This window comes from Salvelinus alpinus, chromosome 7 (assembly GCF_045679555.1).
Source record: "Salvelinus alpinus chromosome 7, SLU_Salpinus.1, whole genome shotgun sequence".
Lineage (NCBI taxonomy): Eukaryota > Metazoa > Chordata > Actinopteri > Salmoniformes > Salmonidae > Salvelinus > Salvelinus alpinus.
This window is the reverse complement of record NC_092092.1, coordinates 48,982,746-49,005,209: the sequence shown is the minus strand read 5'-3', so window position 1 is coordinate 49,005,209 and position 22,464 is coordinate 48,982,746. Positions and strand designations below refer to the sequence as shown.

Sequence of the window (22,464 nt, the reverse complement as noted above, 5' to 3'; positions counted from 1 at the left end):
TTCATCCTGCAAGAGCTCTGATAGATTGGAGGACGTCCTCCGGTCATGATTACTGTGTTAGTCTATGGAAGGGGGTGAGAACCATGAGCCTCCTAGGTTTTGTATTGAAGTCAATGTACCCAGAGGAGGACAGGATGGTAGTCCCATTCGTCCTCTGAGGAGCCTCCACTGGTGCATACTGTATCTTATGACAACATGTTGTGCAGTTTTTTTTCGTTTTGGACTACAGTGAGGGTTTTTCAGCTGTTCAGGGACACTACATTTTTCTGGAGGCAAGCCGAAGTCTACGCCCCAGTGTCGGTCATTGGTCAACAGTAGGGATTCTTCAATAAAGTCTTTGTCGTCGTTCAACAAGAGACGACTCATTTTTTTGCACATTGTTTCATTGAGGAATACTGCACCAAGCATTAGTTAGATGTAAAATTGCTCGACTAAGATTTCTTCTACAAAAACGTCAAAAGTAATGCTAGATTTCTGGAAAACAGGAATACCTACAGGTTAAGTCGGAAGTTTACATAAACTTAGATTGGAGTCATTAAAACTCGTTTTTCAACCACTCCTCAAATGTCTTGTTAACAAACTATAGTTTTGGCAAGTCGGTTAGGATATCTACTTTGTGCATGACACAAGTCATTTTCCCCAAAATTGTTAACAGACAGATTATTTCACATATAATTCACTGTATCACAATTCCAGTGGGTCAGAAGTTTACATACACTAAAGTTGAATGTGCCTTTAAACAGCTTGGAAAATTCCAGAAAATGATGTCATGGCTTTAGAAGCTTCTGATAGGCTAATTTACATACATTGAGTCAATTGGAGGTGTGCCTGTGGATGTATTTCAAGGCCTACCTTCAAACTCAGTGCCTCTGTGCTTGACGTCATGGGGAAAAAATGTAAAATCAGCCAAGACCTCCACACGTATGTTTCATCCTTAGGAGCAATTTCCAAACGCCTGAAGGTACCACGTTCATCTGTACAAACAATAGTACGCAAGTATAACACCATAAGACCACGCAGCCGTCATACAGCTCAGGAAGGAGACGCGTTCTGTCTCCTAGAGAAGTGCAAATCAATCCCAGAACAACAGCAAAGACCTTGTGAAGATGCTGGAGGAAACAGGTACAAAAGTATCTATATCCACAGTAAAACGAGGCCTATATCGACATAACCTGAAAGGCCTCTCAGCAAGGAAGAAGCCACTGCTCCAAAACTGCCATAAAAAGGCCAGACTACGGGTTGCAACTGCACATGGGGACAAAGATCGTACTTTTTGGAGAAATGTCGTCTAGTCTGATGAAACAAAAATATAACTGTTTGGCCATAATGAACATCGTTATGTTTGGAGGAAAAAGGGGGAGGCTTGCAAGCCGAAGAACAGCATCCCAACCGTGAAGCACGGGGGTGGCAGCATCATGTTGTGGGGGTGCTTTGCTGCAGGAGGGACTGGTGCACTTCACAAAATAGATGGCATCATGAGGACGAAAAATGATGTTGATATATTGAAGCAACATCTCAAGACATCAGTCAGGAAGTTAAAGCTTGGTCGCAAATTGGTCTTCCAAATGGACAGTGATCCCAAGCATACTTCCAGAGTTATGGCTTAAGGACAACAAAGTCAAGGTATTGGAGAGGCCATCACAAAGCCCTGACCTCAATCGTATAGAAAAGTATTATTCTGACGTTTCACATTCTTATAATAAAGTGGTGATCCTAACTGACCTAAGACAGGAATTCTTTACTAGTATTAAATGCCAGGAATTGTGAAAAACTGAGTTTAAATGTATTTGGGTGAGGTGTATGTAAACTTCTGACTTCAACTGTACATCAGAATGCTTTTCATTGACCATAGCTCAGCCTTCAACACCATAGTATTTTCCAAGCTCATCATTAAGCTCTGGGCCCTGCTTCTGAACCCCGCCCTGTGCAACTGAGTCCTGGATTTCTTGACGTAGGAAACATCACCTCCACTTCGCTGATCCTCAACACAGGGGCCCCACAAGGGTGCGTGCTCAGCCCCCTCCTGTACTCCCTGTTCACCCATGACTGCATGGCCACGCACGCCTCCAACTCAATGATCAAGTTTGCAGACTACGCAACAGTAGTAGGTTTGATTACCAACAATGACGAGACAGCATACAGGGAGGAGGTGAGGGCCCTGGCGGAGTGGTGACAGGAAAATAACCTCTCCCTCAAGGTCAACAAAACAAAGGAGCTCGACGGGACTGCATTGGAGAAAGTGGAAAGCTTCAAGTTCCTCGGAGTACATATCACTGACAATCTGAAATGGTCCACCCACACAGACAGTGTGGTGAAGAAAGCTCAACAGTGCCTCTTCAACCTCAGAAGGCGGAAGAAATTTGGCTTGGACCCTAAGACCCTCAGAAACAGTTGCAGATGCACAATGGAGAGTATGCTGTCGAGCTGTATTGCCGCCTGGTACGGCAACTCCACCGCCGCAACCATGGGGCTCTCCAGAGGGTGGTGCGGTCTGCCCAACACATCACCGGTGGCAAACTACCTGGCCTCCATGACACCTACAGCACCCAATGTCACAGGAAGGCCAACAAGATCGCCAAGGACATCAACCACCCGAGCCATACGTCCTGTTCACCCCACTAACATCCAGAAAGCGAGGTCAGTACAGGTGCATCAAACCTGGGACCGAGAAACTGAAAAACAGCTTCTATCTCAAGGCCATCAGACTGTTAAATAGGCATTACTAGCAGGCTACCACCCGGCAACTCAACTCTGCACCTTAGAGGCTGCTGCCCTATCTGTATACATAGACATGGAATCACTGTCCACTTTAATAATGGAACACTAGTCACTTTAATAATGTTTACATACTGCTTTAGTCATCTCATATGTAAACTCAGCAACAAAAAAAAAAATCCCTTTTTCAGGACCCTGTCTTTAAAAGATAATTCATAAAAATCCAAATAACTTCACAGATATTCTTGTACAGGGTTTAAACACTGTTTCCCATGCTTGTTCAATGAACCATAAACAATTAATGAACATGCACATGTGGAACGGTCGTTAAGACCCTAACAGCTTACAGATGGTAGGCAATTAAGGTCACAGTTATGAAAACTTAGGACACTAAAGAGGCCTTTCTACTGACTCTGAAAAACACCAAAAGAAAGATGCCCAGGGTCCCTGCTCATCTGTGTGAATGTGCCTTAGGCATGCTGCAAGGAGGCATGAGGACTGCAGATGTGGCCAGGGCAATAAATTGCAATGTCCGTACTGTGAGACGCCTACGCTGTCCGTCCTACAGGCGACAGGACGGACAGCTGATCGTCCTCGCAGTGGCAGACCACGTGTAACAACACCTGCACAGGATTGGTACATCCGAACATCACACCTGCGGGACAGGTACAGGATGGCAACAACAACTGCCCCAGTTACACCAGGAAAGCACAATCCCTCCATCAAGTGCTCAGACTGTCCGCAATAGGCTGAGAGAGGCTGGGCTTGTAGGCTTGTTGTAAGGCAGGTCCTCACCAGACATCAGCGGCAACCATGTCGCCTATGGGCACAAACCCACCGTCGCTGGACCAGACAGGACTGGCAAAAAGTGCTCTTCAGTGACGAGTCACGGTTTTGTCTCACCAGGGGTGATGGTGGGATTCACATTTATCAGTGAAGGAATGAGCTTTACACCAAGGCCTGTACTCTGGAGCGCGATCGATTTGGAGGTGGAGGGTCTGTCATGGTCTGGGGCGGTGTATCACAGCATCATCGGACTGAGCTTGTTGTCATTGCAGGCATTCTCAACGCTGTGCATTACAGGGAAGACATCCTCCTCCCTCATGTGGTACCCTTCCTGCAGGCTCATCCTGACATGACCCTCCAGCATAACAATGCCACAAGCCATACTGCTCGTTCTGTGCGTGATTTCGTGCAAGACAGGAATGTCAGTGAAGAGCGAAGAGCCCGGACCGCAATGAGCCCGGATCTCTATCCCATAGAGCACGCCTGGGACCGGTTGGATCGGAGGGCTTGGGCTTGGGCCATTCCCCCCAGAAATGTCCGGGAACTTGCAGGTGCCTTGGTGGAAGAGTGGGGTAACATCTCACAGCAAGAACTGGAAAATCTGGTGCAGTCCATGAGGAGGAGATGCATTGCAGTACTTAATGCAGCTGGTGGCCACACCAGATACTGACTGTTACTTTTGATTTTGACACCCCCCTTTTGATTTTGTTCAGGGACTCATTATTCCATTTCTGTTAGTCACATGTCTGTGGAACTTGTTCAGTTTATGTCTTAGTTGTTGAATCTTATGTTCATACAAATATTTACAAATGTTGTTTGCTGAAAATAAACGCAGTTGACAGTGAGAGACTTTTTTTTCTGAGTTAATATACAGTATTCTATTCTACTGTATTTAGTCAATGCCACTCCAACGTTGCCTGTCCTAATAGTTATATATTTCTTAATTACATTGTTTTACTTTTAGATTTGTGTATTGTTGTGAATTGTTAGATACTACTGCACTGTTGGAGCTAGGAACACAAGCATTTCGCTACACCCGCAATAACATCTGCTAAATATGTGTTTGTGACCAATAAAATGTGATTTTATTTGATGAATTCTGTCTATTTTGAGGAAGTGAATACTGGCTACGCGTCTCAAAATGGACAAACGGTACTCTTGCCGCTTTTAGCAAGTTTTTCAAGCAAAGGTCTTTCAAGGGAGTATGCAAGCACACTCGTTTGGTTCACCTAACCGACTTCGACTAGCTGCCAGCCGAACTGAAGCATGCTGAAGCCTTAACTCACACATCTCCTCCTCTCAGTCTTGCTGATACACAAACAGTTCAGGCTGCCTTTTTGAAGGTGCTTTTTTGTCATTGTTGCTGGGGTCTCAGAGCAATGTTGAGTAAGCTTAAGTCATGTATCATTATGGGTGAGCGGGTTTACAGAAGACAGTGTAAATTATTACTCCTTCAGTGTGTGGGGTGAGCAGAAACCTTGTATCGTAACTTTTTGTATTGTGTTACAAGCTATTTAGTGAATTGTTCAATTTATTGTAGTTCTATAGTCCTTTTCTAATGTTCATCTGTTTTTCTATTGGAAGGTAGTGTTATTGTTATCTAACATGACATAGGCAAGATTTCCCTTAGTATCCACAACAATAATTTATAATCACAACACTGTACAATGGTATCAATTATGACCCTGTCTTTTTATATTTTCAGATCAATGTAGAAGCAGTTATCAGGTGGGCTATGATAACTCTCTGAGAATCACCTATGCCAACGGAATGGACACCCACTACCAGACTGAGCCCCACATCCTGGCGGGCACTGCCAACCCCACAGTGGCACGGCGCAACATGAGTTTGCCAGGGGAGAGTGGGCAGAATCTGGTTGAGTGGCGCTTCCGCAAGGAGCAGGCCAGGGGCAAAGTCATCGTTTTTGGGCGCAAGCTAAGGGTGAGTTTCACTGTTTTATTCAGACAGTTTCACTTATTAGCAAGACAAGATTTGGTCACTGATAAAATCCTAAATTGGAACCGCAGTGGCTGTACAGTAACATGCTATACATGACATCAGAGCTCTGACTCTGTGCTTCACAGCACTGTATGGGTTTTGACTGACAGCCCTTCTGAACCTGAGCAGCACACGCGACAAGAAGTTGCTCCCAACCCGTACGCTTATTTGGGCAACTTTTGCTAATGTTTTGTTGTCTGAGTGAGGGAAATGCTGTAAATTAAGAGGACTCTACATATTTTGAAATATGAGACTTTAAGGATTATAATAAGTACCGCTTTGATGTCATACATTCAAGCTAAACTGGTCTCCCGGGTGGCGCAGTGGTCTAGGGCACTGCATCGCGGTGCTAGCTGCGCCACCAGAGTCTCTGGGTTCGCGCCCAGGCTCTGTCGCAGCCGGCCGCAACCGGGAGATCCGTGGGGCGACACACAATTGGCATAGTGTCGCCCGGGTTAGGGAGGGTTTGGCCGGTAGGGATATCCTTGTCTCAGTATGTAAAAAAATGTAATAAAATGTATGCACTCTACTGTAAGTCGCTCTGGATAAGAGCGTCTGCTAAATGACTAAAATGTAAAAATGTAAAATGTAAACACCTGTCCAAATGTGCACTCAACATTTCCATATCATAAATCTCATGTCATGAACAGTGTTGACGTTCATGATCACTATGTTTGTTGTACAGTTACGGGATGACATGTTGTCATACCCTAGGTTGTTCTGAACAGAATGAGGCTGTTTGTCTATTGTGAAGAAAATTTGCAGCGACACACGTGCCTGAAGGCATTCCTTTCTATGCTCACCAAAATGATGATCCGTTTCCCTGAATTGCAAGCTTAACACTTCAATATCGTATTTTATAACTCAAATGATGCCCAACTGACCTAGATTGCGATTTATAATGGACCCTTTTGGGATTTCCGAAAACAGCAACGGTAATTGTGTGATGGCGGGGATGCAGGGTTTTGTTCCAAACAAAACTACAAGTGTACTTGCTCTAGTTCCTCAACGACACAGCTAGGAGTGCTCAAAAAGCACCTTATAGTTGAATAGTTATTTTGCACAATAAAATCAACAGTGTAATGTTTGGATTCAGTCTTGTGTCAGCTTTGGTCGAATAATTTTCAGATAATTGCCAAACTGTTCCCTTTCAATTGTTACTAAGGTTATGCATTTCTTCTGTAAGAAAAATTTGAAATGTCACCTATCCATATAAGCCAATCCTAAAGGGTTAACAGCAATTTTGTCCCCATTAAATTTAAGGAGGGAGGAGGGTGGGATTTAAGACTTGCTGAGCAAATGCCAGAGTTTAATGAAGCCTTTGAAGGAGCTGTTAATCTCCTCACACTGAATGCCAAAGAGCGGCAATCACACTAAATGCCACTTTAACAGTCGTCCAGACAGAACTATAAGTGCCCTCTCTATGACTGACTTAAAAGCTTCATTGTCTGTTTGTTTTTGTTTTGTCTGGCCTTTGATCCAATACACATATTGCCAACTAACAGGTGAACGGCCGGAACATTCTGTCGGTTGATTACGACCGTACGCTGAGGACGGAGAAGATATATGACGACCACAGGAAGTTCCTGCTGAAGATTATCTATGACGGCACTGGCCACCCCGTGCTGTGGGTGCCCAGCAGTAAGCTGCTGCCCGTGAACGTCAGCCTGAGCAGCAATGGGCAGATCAATGCCCTCCAGAGGGGGCCGACTACGGAGCGGTTGGAGTATGACAGTCAGGGACGCCTCGTGTCCAGAGTGTTTGCTGACGGGAAGAGGTGGAGTTACACCTATCTTGACAAGGTGAGGGTTGAAGCGACTCTATAAAATGCTTTGGTTTCTCCACTGGTCGATCAATGCACAAACAAAAATGGAGTACTTTTGATGATAAAAGTAATTGAATATTGAAATCGAGGCCACACACACACCTTGCTGAAGCAGAACTTTTAAATCTCACACACACACAGTCACACATAATGTACTTGCCCACATTAGAGCTGCTCATTATGTTAACTTCTCGCAGAACTTAAAATAAGTGAGATAACTTACTGCAGGACTCAGTTACAAGGACCTTTCCCCATGCAAAACCATGCAGAGATTTCCTCGCCCTTCTTGAGCTCATTGCGTGACTGGGATAGGCCGTGTCAACAGAGAAACATGGGGCACACTGAAAGCCTTGGTAACTCAAGGAACCGCAGTGTGAAAACGGTTGACTGGGCATGGCATTTTCACAGGAAGGGTGGCAGCCCACTGAAAGCAATTCTAGCATCCAAAGTGCATATTAATTAACTCTATGTCTGCAAGAATTTTAGGAGCCAGAAATAAACGTGTGAATGTCTGACGCAATTGTTTAGGCTATTTAGTGAGCTGGTGGTGTATATATAATTATTTGTATTCATAAAACATAGCTTTTGTGGACCGTATAAAAATGAATATTTAAAGAGCTGTAAAGAATTGTGTTCTCCCTTACCTCATCTTTCCTCTAGTCGATGGTGCTCCTGCTCCACAGCCAGCGTCAGTACATCTTCGACTTTGACTCCCAGGATCGGCTATCTGCAGTCACCATGCCCAGTGTGGCACGCTACACCATGCAGACGGTCCGCTCGGTGGGCTACTACCGCAACCTCTTTCACCCACCCGACAGCAATGCCTCTGTCGCTGTGGACTACAGCGAGGACGGCCTCCTCCAGCGAGTGGCGCACTTGGGCACGGGCCGCCAGGTCCTCTACAAGTATCGGCGACAGAACAAGCTAGCCGAAGTCCTGTATGACATCACGCGGGTCAGCTTCACCTATGACGAGATGGCGGGCGTGCTAAAGACGGTCAACCTGCAGAGCGAGGGCTTTATATGTTCGATCCGCTATCGTCAAGTGGGCCCCTTGGTGGACCGGCAGATCTTCCGCTTCAGCGAGGACGGCATGGTCAACGCCCGCTTCGACTACACCTACGACAGCAGCCTGCGCATTACTAGCGTGCAGGGTGTCATCAATGAGACCCCACTGCCCATCGACCTCTACCAGTTCGACGACATATCCGGCAAAGTCGAGCAGTTCGGCAAGTTCGGCGTCATCTACTATGACATCAACCAGATCATTTCCACGGCTGTTATGACCTACACAAAGCACTTTGACGCACACGGACGGATCAAGGAGATTCAGTACGAGATCTTCCGATCCCTCATGTACTGGATCACTTTCCAGTACGACGACGCGGGGCGGTGTACCAAGAGGGAGATCAAGATCGGACCGTTTGCCAACACCACCAAGTACGGCTACGAGTATGACGTGGATGGCCAGCTCCAGACAGTCTACCTCAATGACAAGGTCATGTGGCGCTACACCTACGACCTGAATGGCAACCTCCACCTACTGAACCCAGGTAACGGTGCCCGCCTGCTCCCCCTGCGCTACGATCTCCGCGACCGCATCACCCGCCTGGGAGACATACAGTACCGCATGGACGAGGATGGCTTCCTCCGCCAGCGAGGTTCTGAGATCTTTGAGTACAACTCCAAAGGCCTCCTGGCGCGCGTCTATAGCAAGAGTAACGGCTGGATCATCCAGTACCGCTACGACGGCCTGGGCCGAAGGGTGTCCACCAAGGCCAGTCTGGGACAGCACCTGCAATACTTCTACGCAGACCTGAGCTACCCCAGCAGAATCACCCACGTCTACAATCACTCCAGCTCGGAGATCACCTCACTCTACTATGACCTGCAGGGCCACCTGTTTGCCCAGGAGATCAGCAGCGGAGAGGAGTACTACATCGCCTGTGACAACACCGGCACGCCTCTTGCCGTATTCACCAGCAACGGCCTCCTGATCAAGCAGGTCCAGTACACAGCGTACGGAGAGATCTACTTTGACTCCAACCCAGACTTTCAACTGGTGCTGGGGTTCCACGGGGGACTCTATGATCCGCTGACCAAATTGTTGCATTTTGGTGAGAGGGACTATGACATTATGACCGGCAGGTGGACTGTGCCTGACATCAGCACGTGGAAACGAGTGGGGAAAGAGCCAGGTCCTTTTAATCTCTATATGTTCAGAAACAACAACCCCATCAGCAAAGTACATGAAGTGAGAGAATATGTGGCAGGTAGGATATTTATTAACTTTTATTTTACTTGGTCATATTTAATGTGCACGTAGTGTATACATGTTATTCAAATGTGCTGTTTAAATGTTTACACATGCTTTGTTCATGCATGTATAACCAGCTTAATAATGATAACTAAGTCACAAAATACTTATATTATAAAACATGACCATATTTTTTATGACATAACCATGCCATTAAATATTTATTATGACTCTGCCCTTATTTGTCCGATGTAGATGTGAATAGCTGGCTAGTGACCTTTGGGTTCCATCTACATAACACCATTCCTGGCTTCCCAGTCCCAAAGTTGGACCTGACCCACCCCTCCTATGAACTGAAGAAGAGCCAGCTTTGGGACGATCTACCGGTTAGTTTCATATCTGACATTATTTCAAAATCTCAGTTATTGTCATGCTATTTGCGGTCCATATAATAGGTAAATGTATAGTAAACAGGGTGATCTAGAAGACCATAGTTGTTTGCTGGCTGAATATCAAGCACTTTGACAAAAAGGCAAAATTCCGGGGTGAAAAGAAGCTCTAAAGTTTTCTATTAAATGTATATTTTGTTCTGTAGCCCCAACTTTTTAATTGGAATGTTATTTAGCCCATAGCATCCCATTTAATTGGACAGCTTTTGCGTAGGAACGAGTACAAATTACATTCACATGTATTCTTTGATTATAGTTTTTCACAATTGCTAACACACGATTGCTGAAACCACATCTCAGGTACACAAAACAGTTAGCCAATTTCCCTAAACCCCACGGACATCTTGCAAAATGTAACGCCACAATCAAAACCATGTACTCCCTTCTCAAAAGGAAACTCTGCATACAAATGAGACACGCAAACAAATAAAATGAATCTAACTTAGTGACAACCCAGATCACACTAATGTGACATATTCAATACTGTATATTGTTTGTGTATACTCAAACAAGAAAGTTACACAAATGCAAACATTTTTGCTTTAGATTTCAACATGACTCATTTTAAACAGCATACTGTAAGCACACATACAGTAAAAATGCAAACGTACAGTAAATATACACTACCGGTCCAATGTTTCAGAACACCTACTCATTCAAGGGTTTTTCTTTATTTTTACTATTTTCTACATTGTAGAATAATAGTGAATACATCAAAACTATGAAAAAAAACACATGGAATCATGTAGTAACCAAAAAAGAGTTTGCAAAACTGTCATCAAGGCAAAGGGTGGCTATTTGAAGTATCTCAAATATAAAATATATTTTGTTTTGTTTAACACCTTTTTGGTTACTAAATGATTCAATGTGTGTTATTTCATAGTTTTGATATCTTCACTATTATTATACAATGTAGAAAATAGTAAAAATAAAGAAAAACCCTGGAATGAGTAGGCGTTCTAAAACTTTTGACCGGTAGTGTATATCAAATCAAATCAAATTTTATTGGTCACATACACATATTTAGCAGAGGTTATTGCGGGTGTAGTGAAATGCTTGTGTTCCCAGCTCCAACAGTGCAGTAATATCTAACAATTCACAAAAATATACACAAATCTAAAAGTAAAAGAATGGAATAAGAAAACATAAATATTAGGACGAGCAATGTCGGCGTGGTATTGACTAAAATACAGTAGAATAGAATACAGTATTTACACATATGAAATGAGTAAAGCAGTATGTAAACATTAAAGTGAATAGTGTTCCATTATTAAAGTGACCAGTGATTCCATGTCTAAGTATATAAGGCAGCAGCCTCTAAGGTGCAGGGTTGAGTAATCGGGTGGTAGCCGGCTAGTGATGGCTATTTAACAGTCTGATGGCCTTGAGGCCTCAGTCTCTCGGTCCTAGGTTTGATGCACCTGTACTGACCTCGCCTTCTGGATGGTAGTGGGGTGAACAGGACGTGGCTCGGGTGGTTGATATCCTTGATTTTCTATTAGGCCTTCCTGTGACATTGGGTGCTGTACTGTAGGTGTCCTTGAGGGCAGGCAGTGTGCCCCAGGAGATGAGTTGGGCAGACCCACCAACCTCTGGAGAGCCCTGCCGTTGTGGACGGTGCAGTTGCTGTACCAGGTGGTGATACAGCCCGACAGGATGCTCTCAAGTGTGCATCTGTAAAAGTTTATGAGGATCTTAGGGGCCAAGCCAAATTTCTTCATTCTCCTGGGGTTGAAGAGGTGCTGCTGCGCCCTCTTCACCACACTGTCTGTGTGGGTGGCCCATTTCAGATTGTCAGTGATGTGTACGAGGAACTTGAAGCTTTTCACCTTCTCCACTGCGGTCCCGTCAATGTGGATATGGGCGTGGTCCCTCTTGTGGGGCCCCTGTGTTGAGGATCAGCGAAGTGGAGGTGTTGTTTCCTACCTTCACCACCTGGGGACGGCCCGTCAGAATCCAGGACCAAGTTGCACAGGACGGGGTTCAGACCCAGGGCCCCGAGCTTAATGATGAGCTTGGAGGGTATTATGGTGTTAAATGCTGAGCTAGAGTCAATGAACAGCATTCTTACATAGGTATTCCTCTTGTCCAGATGGGATAGGGCAGTGTGCAGTGCGATGACGATTGCATCGTCTGTGGATCTATTGGGGCGGTATGCAAATTGAGGTGGGTCTAGAGTGTCAGGTAAGGTAGAGGTGATATGATCCTTAACTAGCCTCTCAAAGCACTTCAGAAGTGAGTGCTACGGGGCAATAGTTATTTACAGTGGCAAGAAAAAGTATGTGAACCGTTTGGAATTACCTGGATTGCTGCATAAATTGGTCATCAAATTTGATCTGATCTTCATCTAAGTCACAACAATAGGCAAATATAGTGTGCTTAAACTAATAACACACAAATTATTGTATTTTTCTTGTCTATATTGAATACATCATTTAAACATTCACAGTGTAGGTTGGAAAAAGTATGTGAACCCCTAGGCAAATGACTTCTCCAAAAGCTAATTGGAGTCAGGAGTCAGCTAGACCCCAGCCACCTCAGTCATAGACTGTTCTCTCTTCTACCACATGGCAAGCGGTACTGGAGTTCCAAGTCTAGGACAAAAAGGCTTCTCAACAGTTTTTACCCCCAAGCCATAAGACTCCTGAACAGGTATTTAAATGGCTACCTGGACTATTTCATTGTGTGCCCCCCCCCCCCCCCCCCCCCCCCCCAACCCCTCTTTTACGCTGCTGCTACTCTCTGTTTATCATATTTGCATAGTCACTTTAACTATACATTCATGTACATACTACCTCAATTGTGCCAACCAACCAGTGCTCCCGCACCTTGGCTAACCGGGCAATCTGCATATTGTGTCCCGCCACCCACCACCCGCCAACCCCTCTTTTACGCTACTGATACTCTCTGTTCATCATATATGCATAGTCACTTTAACCATATCTACATGTACATACTACCTCAATCAGCCTGACTAACCGGTGTCTGTATGTAGCCTCGCTACTTTTATAGCCTCGCTACTGTATATAGCCTGTCTTTTTACTGTTTTATTTCTTTACTTACCTATTGTTCACCTAACATATTTTTTGCACTATTGGTTAGTAAGTAAGCATTTCACTGTAAGGTCTACACAAATAAACTTTGATTTGATTTGAACATCTCTGTTGACGAGCTTACGATACGTAAAACACTTAACAAGAATTGTGTTCATTGGAGGACACCACAGAAGAAGCCTCTGCTGTCTAAAAAAAACATTGCAGCACGTCAGAAGTTTGCAAACGTGCACCTGGATGTTCCACAGCGCTACTGGCAAAATATTCTGTGGACAGATGAAACCAAAGTTGAGTTGTTTGGAAGGAACACACAACACTATGTGTGGAGAAAAAAAGGCACAGGACAACAACCCAAAACACAGAAGTAAATCAACAACAGAATGGCTTCGACAAAATAAAAACCGCCTTCTGGAGTGGCCCAGTCAGAGTCCTGACCTCAACCCGATTGAGATGCTGTGGCATGACCTCAAGAGAGCAGTTCACACCAGCTATCCCAAGAATATTGCTGAAATGTAACAGTTTGTGAAGAGGAATGGTCCAAAATTCTTCCTGCCCGTTGTGCAGGTCTGATCCTCAACTACAGAAAACGTTTGGTTGAGGTTATTGCTGCCAAAGGAGGGTCAACCAGTTATTAAATCCAAAAGTTCACATACTTTTTCCACCCTGCACTGTGAATGTTTACACAGTGTGTTCAATAAAGACATGAAAACTAATACTTGTTTGAGTGTTATTAGTTTAAGCAGATTGTCTATTGTTGTGACCTAGATGAAGATCATATCAAATTTTATGACAAATTTATGCAGAAATCCAAAGGGTTCACATACTTTTTCTTGCCACTGTAGTTCAGTTACCTGCTTTCTTGGGGACAGGAACAATGGTGGACATCTTGAAGCAAGTGGGGACAGCAGACTGGGATAGGGAGAGATTGAATATGTCAGTAAACACTCCAGCCAGCTGGTCTGCGCATGCTCTGAGGACGCGGCTAGGGATGCCGTCTGGGCCGGCAGCCTTGCGAGGGTTAACACTTAAATGTCTTACTCACATTGGCCACAGAGAATGAGAGCCCACAGTCCTTGGGAGCTTGCCGCGTCAGTGGCACTGTGTTATCCTCAGTGCCGATTTTAGCATGTAAATCTTGGTAGGAAAAAAAAAAGTGGGATGCATGCCAGCAAAAGTGGGATGCATGCCACTACACTACACAACACTAAACAATACATTAGTTGCACTATAACGGTGACAAACGGTGCCCACAAACTGTTAGGCCTACATAAAGCTGTCCCAACAGCAGTCCCAACATCTTACCACTGCTACACCTGGCTATCAGCGGAGCCTTGTCTGGCAGTGAAACAGTTCATTCAGCCTCATTTACTGCCTTTTAAGAAAACATAGTGGGTATGGCTGACTTGCTTAAACAAATGGGGTTTCTAATGACAATTGAGATGTACAAACTACGGCATAAGGGGACGACAAGTGGATACGAGGCAATCCGTAATTTCGATGAAGACATTGAGCGAGCAAGGACGGACGTAAAGTTAGTCAATATAACTATTTGTTTTGCACTTTTGAGAATTCAGAGGAGGGTTGTTCTTACAATTTTCTCCCTGTACACCAAGTCAGAACCGTAGAATAAATAAAGTGGGCATATAAGCAGACAATAAAAGCTCTTACAATATTCGATGATTACATTTCTCTTAAACAGTTTATAGGCTACATGTGCACCACCAAGTCAGAACAGTAGGCAAAATTAAGAGGAGTAAATAGACCAAATTATTATAGTGAGGCACATGGGCTACTAAGAGCTTACTACACAACATACACTTAGTATTACTTTCTTAGCTACAGTATACATATCTCCCTGGCATATGGACTCACCTTGTTGTGCTGTGCTCACTTGAACAGGAAGGTGGGACGACGGTCCTTCGTGAGCAAATTTTGTCATCAAAGTCTGGCATTCTCTGGATTTATGGTGCTTTCAAAACAACTGGAGGGCAGATTTACAATTCCGAGTTGGATGACCGTTCAAACGTATTTTACCAGTCGGACCTCGTTTATTCCTGACATCCCAACTGTCTTGAACTCACTGAAGTCAAGTTTTCGCAGTTCCGAGTTAACAGTTGTTTTGAGTGCGGCACAAGTAATGCTTCGTTGACAGCATGGCCAATGTTGAATGTTTATCATTTTAAACTTGGAAAAGAGACCCGTAATCCCAGATTTGAGACCACACGGCCACTGTCACTGATTCCTTCCAAACCACTTGTTGAATTTGAGATTTCTAACTTGTTTTGTAATGTTTATGGCTGATGTGCACCGATACCTTTATCTATAATTTATCTTCATTTCTCTTCATATGACAAGGATTAAAAAGGAATTGCCAGTAGATTGTCGATTTTGATTCATGATGATGACTGCTAACTAAGATTTTGAAAGTATGATGTTGACATGATCAGTCCATTCAAAGCTACTGTACATTTGACGTCAATTTATCTGTGGCCAATGACCTTGAGCCTTCTTGGATGGGCACTTCTAATGTAACTCTATGGCAGCACCCAAAGGGCTAGAATTTTCAAGGTTTCCTCTTAGACTTTGCGGTGACGTAGTGTCCCCATGAGTGACATAACACTGAGCCAATCACGGCCCAATGCTCCGTATTTTCTGCTGGCTTGCCCCACCACCACAGAAAGCACTGAGCTAGGCTGAAACACCTGCATTTTGGACCTGCCTTACTCAAGAAAACAAAAAAGAGACCATGTTTGTATGTGGATTTATTAACTCAATGATATATAATATTTTTTACATTGTTTGCAAACTGATATGTGATACGTATTAATGCCAGAATAACATGCAGAACAGGCGAGCCCCAAGGATGGGGGCTATGGTTGATGAGGTCACTCTGGTTTTCAATAATTTGTTGTTGGATTTCCCACAGTCTTAAGGCATTATACTCCCATTTGCACAATGGCAGGCTCCTGTTCGTCTGTAAACAGACGCGTTCTACCACCACGTGGTGGTCGTCTTTCAGTTCTACAAAAACAAAATAGCATATAGTACAGTAACTACACTAATACCGTATACAAGATAAACATGTTAAAAAGTAGTATAGCTCCAAATTTCATACATACAGTGCTTTGGGAAAGTATTCAGACCCCTTCACTTTTTCCACATTTTGTTATGTTACAGCCTTATGCTGGAATTGATTAAATAAAAACAAATCTCATCAGTCTACACAAAATACCCCATAAGGACAAAGCAAAAACAGTGTTGTTGTTTTTTTGTGCAAATGTATGTATGTATGTATAAATGTATAAAAGAAACAGAAATACCTTATTTACACCCTTTGCTCTGAGACTCAAAATTGAGCTCAGGTATCCTGTTTCGATCCTTGAGATTTTTCTACAACTTGATTGGAGTCCACCTGTGGTAAATTCAATTGATTGGTCATGATTTGGAAAGGCACACACCTGACAATATAAGGTCCCACAGTTGACAGTGCATGTCAGAGCAAAAACCAAGCCACAGTGGAAGGAATTGTCCGTAGAACTCCGAGACAGGATTGTGGTCTGGGGAAGGGTACCAAAACATTTCTGCAGCATTGAAGGTCCAACAAGAACACAGTGGCCTCTGTCATTCTTAAATGGAAGAAGTTTGGAACCACCAAGACTCTTCCTAGAGCTGGCCGCACGGCCAAACTGAGCAATCGGGGGAGAAGGGCCTTTGTCAGAAAGGTGACCAAGAACCCAATGGCCACTTTGACAGAGCTCCAGAGTTCCTCTGTGGAGATGGGAGAACCTTCCAGAAGTACAACCATCTCTGCAGCACTCCACCATTCAGGCCTTTACGGTAGAGTGGCCAGACGGAAGCCACTCCTCAGTAAAAGGCACAAGACAGCCCACTTAGAGTTTGCCAAAAGGGACCTAAAGGACTCTGGCCATGAGAATCAAGATTCTCTGGTCTGATGAAACCAATATTGAACTCTTTGGCCTGAATGCCAAGCGTCACATCTGGAGGAAACCTGGCACAATCGCTACGGTGAAGCATGGTGGTGGCAGCATCATGCTGTAGGGATGTTTTTCAGCGGCAGGGACTGGGAGACTAGTCACAATTGGGGGAAAGATGAACAGAGCAAAGTACAGAGAGATCCTTGATGAAAACCTGCTCCAGAGGTCTCAGGACCACAGACTGGGGCGAAGGTTCACCTTCCAATAGGACAACGACCCTAAGCACACAGTAAAGACAACGCAGGAGTGGCTTCGGGACAAGTCTCTGAATGTTCTTGAGTGGCCCAGCCAGAGCCCAGACTTGAACCCAATCAAACATCTCTGGAGAGCCTGGAAATAGCTGTGCAGCGACGCTTCCCATCCAACCTGACAGAGCTTTAGAGGATCTGCAGAGAAGAATGGGTGAAACTTCCCAAATACAGGTGTGCCAAGCTTGTAGCGTCATACCCAAGATTACTCGAGGCTGTAATGGCTGCCAAAGGTGCATCAACAGAGTACTGAGTAAAGGGTCTGAATACTTATGTAAATGTGATATTTCAGTTTTTTTATTTTAATACATTTCTAAACATTTCTAAAGCCAGTTTTTGCTTTGTCATTATGGGGTATTGTGTGTAGATTGATGAGGGGTAAAAATGATTTAATCAATTTTAGAATAAGGCTGTAACGTAACAAAATTTGGAAAAAGTCAAAGGGTCTGAATCCTTTCCGAATGCACTGTACAGTAATACTTGAAACGTTTACTTACGGTATGTATTGGAATCTACAGTCTTTACTGTGCTTTGTGTTGTACTACAGTCAAGTAGTAAAAGTACTAGATATTTCCAGTGTCTGCAGTACGTACCTACAGTATTCTCATTTTGGAACATCAGAAAGATGGATGCTACTGTGAAGTGGCTCAGATTGGGCTGCACTCTCTGCCCAGCCTCTTTCAAGGTCAAACCTTGGTTGACCACATGGTCCACCACAGTCGCCCGAATCTAATCAGAGATTAACTCTCCTTGTTCTTGGTCTTCCTCCACCTTCACCTCCACATCTACCTCCACTTATACCTCTACCTCTACCATCACCTCCAACTCCACCTCTACCTCTCTCTGCCAAGTTTGCTTCCATTGTTCTCCAAACACAGGAGTACTCACATGCGACCTTTTTATCCATACCAAAGGTCTGATTGCAAAGGGAACATTTACGCAACTAGTGTTTGCACATGTGAAAGTGATCAATTGGTAATTGAGCTTACCTTGTTGAACAGTGTTGCTTTTAATTTGCGCACAATAGGATTTAGTTGTGAAGGTTGTGCTAAGGTAGAGAATTGTGTGTTATGTTGTCACAAAAGTTTATTATATTATTGCAATCTGTGTATAACACAAAGCATGTACCAGTAGTATTGCAGATTTGTTGTATGGTTCTTCTAAATTAGTTAGAGGTTTGGGGTCATTGTGCCTCATTGGCCAGTGTGTAAACAATTGGGAAAAAGTAGCAAATAACATATCTTGACATTTGTATTTGTTGTATCCAATTAATAACTTTTCTGCTATCCAAGGTAGTGTGATAGTTGTCCTTGCATTACACATTCGTTATACAAATTTAAAATCAATGCACACAGACATTTAAAAGCACTACTTATGTGACATTACCACTTGTCATTGTTAACACAATAATTATTAATGTTTATTCAATGCTTACTACACTGTCATGAATTGCAAGGTAATCTTGATATTTAAAAAAATCCCCACTGGCATTTTACTTTGTTTTAGCTTTATCCCACTACCTGGTAATACAATTATCTTGCAGGCACATGTAAAGTCTTTGAAGCCTGCTTCTGCTCCTGAATGGACTGCAGTGTGAAGTTCTGCTCAGATGTTAACGTTTCACTGCACTCTCTTTACAGTCCATCTCTGGTGTCCAGCAGGAAGTTACCAGACAAGCGCATGCCCTCCTGTCATTTGAGCGGCTGCCGGAGGTCCATGCGGGCCGAGGCCGTCGAGGTGAGAAGCCCTGGTTCTGGTTTTCAGCCGCCCAGTCCCTTATCGGGAGGGCTGTCATGTTCGCCATCTACAAGGGCACTGCCCACACTCACACGCTCAACGTGGCCAACGAGGACTGCATCAAGGTGGCCACAGTCCTCAACAATGCCTTCTACCTGGAAAACCTGCACTTCACCGTGGAAGGCCTCGACACTCACTACTTCGTCAAGCCCGGCCTGCCCGACGGCGATCTGGCTGCGCTGCGCCTCACCAGCGGCCGTAAGACCCTGGAGAATGGCGTCAACGTCAGCGTGTCCCAGTCCACCACGGTCATGGACAGCCGGACGCGTCGCTTCGCAGACGTGGAGTTGGGTCGTGGGCCACTAGCGCTGCACGTGCGCTATGGCTCCACGGTGGATGAGGAAAAGGCCCGCGTGCTTGAGTTGGCCCGCCAGAGGGCGTTAGTGAGTGCGTGGGCCAACGAACAGCAGAGAGTGAGCGACGGCGAGGAGGGCGTCCGCCCATGGACAGAGGGGGAGAAGAGGCAGCTTCTGAGCAGCGGGAAAGTGCAGGGGTACGACGGGTACTATGTACTTTCCATCGAGCTATACCCAGAGTTAGCGGACAGTGCTAAAAACATTCAGTTCCTACGGCAAAGTGAAATAGGGAAAAGGTAACAAACTGTTGTGCACTCGCTACCAAAAAGACGTTGAACGGCCTGCTTCAATAGAGGAGTGGTGATGGTAGGAACGAAAGCAACAATAGTGGCATGGCCAAAGAGTACTATGGCTATGTCCGAGTAAGTGTGTGTTTTTGTAAATCATATGGGATCGAAAGCAATGCTGTGCAATGCTGTTTAACAGGGGACTACTACAGAGTAAATGTATAACTACGCCAAGCCTTAATATGGGCAGTGACAAAATGTACCTGTAGCACAATCTGATTGGACTATGAGCTCTCTACCAGGAGCCAGGAGAAATAGAGGTGTTTTGGGCAAAAGTGAAATATTATTATTCTTTTTTTTACAAAATGTTGTCTGCTTAAAATGAAAAGAAAGTATTTAAAGGTGAAATTAAATGTTTACATACAGTGCACATATCTGGAATTGAGATTAGATTTTTTACTCTTAATTAAGCAATGTCAATTACCAGATGTTTTTGTTAAAGTAACTGTCCAGTACAAATCTCACTTTTAAAATGCATATTCTGTTGACTCATACCCAAATAATGTTGTTGACTCGTCCTATATTAGTATTTGTGGCCAAAGCATAAATTAGAGGAAAAAAACACTTAAAAACCCTACCTCAAACTTGTATCTCAAACAGACCGTTTACAAACTGCTTACTATTTCCTCATAGAGTATGGTGTCAGCGGTCTAGAGGAGAATGAGCTGGCCAATCAGGGGTCTACTCGCATGAATGTTTTTAATGACTTGTATATGCCCGCACCAGAAAAGCTGCTTTTTAACATATTATAAGTAATTATAGGTCATATTTCATAGAAATCTGGATACAAAATAAATACAAATTATTCAAACTTTATTTAACTAGGCAAGTCAGTTAAGAACAAATTCTTATTTACAATGATGGCCTACTGGAAACAATGGACAGTTACTTTTAATCAATGACCTTTCATTTTGCAGTTCCTCTCAGTCATGACCATCACACCTACAGTACATGCCGGAATTGAGAAGCACTGCTTTAGATAAACTAATACCCATTCCCCTTTGGTTTACTTTTTTTTTAAAGACATCGTAACAACTTACATGTTTTAATACACAAAATATTTGTTTTGTGAATCAGACCTTGTCTTGGTTTTGGGATCAGGCCAAAAGGTATGAAGTAAGTATAAGACTGGAAAGCCTGAATGAGATACGAGTCTCGTCTGAGCACAGTAACACCATGTTTAGTAAATTCTGCAAGAATTGTATTGTTTTGTTTTCAGTAGCTAGGTTTCCATCCAATTGGCAACAGATTTTCATGCGAATATTCTAAAATCTGCATAAAGAAAATCTGCATTTTCTCACCAGTGGTGTTTTTACACCAAGATGACTTGTTGAGGATAAAAATCAGTGTGCGATGACGAAGTGCACATAATGTACTTTTTCGCTTAAGTTTTCATGTACCAAATAAAAATCTGATGTTCAATGTGTTTCCATCGCATTTTGTCACAAACTGTTGCGTTAAATAGCAAATGAGCCTACTCTGGTCTTGGCAAGTGCACTATAGCCAGCAGCTCGCAGATACAGTGTACCTACAGGCCCTGTAGGTAGTTTAGTCTACATGATGAGTATTATTATGGGTAAAAGCAAGAATATCTTTATTTGTCAAATGGCAGTCAAGCATCGATCATCATGTCACTAGAATAAGACCCTCGACATCTATTGGAAAGGAGCGTCAAGCTCATAACGTGCACTTTCACGACCCTGTGAAGTTCATCATAACTTATTTCATCTGTAGCCTAATAAACTGCATGGTTTCCCAAGTCGTAGTGGAAGGACCACACACCATTTCATTGCTTGACTCCAAGTTTACTTCATTGTGATGGTTATTATATCAATATTTGTGCATAAAGGCGTTTCCACTGCCATTTCTCACATAATTAATTTTAACGACAAAAAAAGATCCCACCGTGTCGAACCAACAATTATCCTGGGATTTATAAAATCGTACCGAAACTTCCTGTTTCCATCACAGCTGTCGTGATCATTTTTTATACAGTATGACTTTACTTGCATAAAAACTGTGGATTGAAACGTTGTTTATGGACCTCTACAGGATCGCTGTCCCCCCCGTGGGATGGTTGAGCTAACGTAGGCTAATGTGATTAGCATGAGGTTGTAACAACATTTCCAATGACATAGACATATCTGGTATGGGCAGAAAGCTTAAATTCTTGTTAATCTAACTGCACTGTCCAATTTACAGTAGCTAATACAGTAAAATAATACCATGCTATTGTTTGAGGAGAGTGCACAGTTATGAAATTGAAAATGTATTAATAAACCAATTAGGCACATATGGGCAGTCTTGATACAACATTTTGAACAGAAATGCAATGGTTCGTTGATTGTCTAAAACTTTGCACATAGACTGCTTCCATCTAGTGGCCAACATCTAAATAGTGCCTAGATTCCTAAATCCTAAGTTTCTCTTGCATTTCAAAGATGACAACTTCTCTTTTTTTAAACGCATGCTTTTTTCTTTGTATTATCTTTTACCAGATCTAATGTGTTATAATCTATATTAATTTCAAATTTCCACAAACTTCAAAGTGTTTAATTTCAAATGGTATCAAGAATATGCATATCCTTGCTTCAGGTCCTGAGCTACAGGCAGTTAGATTTTGGTATGTCATTTTAAGCGAATATTTAAAAAAGGGTCCGATCCTTAGAAATTGATTAACTGGCCATTTGAATGTTAGA

General features: G+C 43.5%; 1 protein-coding gene across 3 annotated transcripts in view; it reads left to right on the top strand.

The window, feature by feature from the left end:
- The window catches only part of LOC139581122 (teneurin-3-like), a 204,451-nt gene extending 183,264 nt beyond the window's left edge, over positions 1 to 21,187 (top strand). For all 3 annotated transcript variants that reach the window (XM_071410574.1, XM_071410573.1, XM_071410575.1), the window contains 5 exons: positions 5,207 to 5,442; positions 7,005 to 7,301; positions 7,985 to 9,596; positions 9,836 to 9,966; positions 18,966 to 21,187. In XM_071410574.1, coding sequence (XP_071266675.1) covers positions 5,207 to 5,442; positions 7,005 to 7,301; positions 7,985 to 9,596; positions 9,836 to 9,966; positions 18,966 to 19,718 — 3,029 coding nt within the window. In that variant the 3' untranslated portion in view covers positions 19,719 to 21,187. The remainder of the gene's footprint in view (positions 1 to 5,206; positions 5,443 to 7,004; positions 7,302 to 7,984; positions 9,597 to 9,835; positions 9,967 to 18,965) is intronic.
- The last annotated feature ends 1,277 nt before the right edge of the window (positions 21,188 to 22,464 follow it).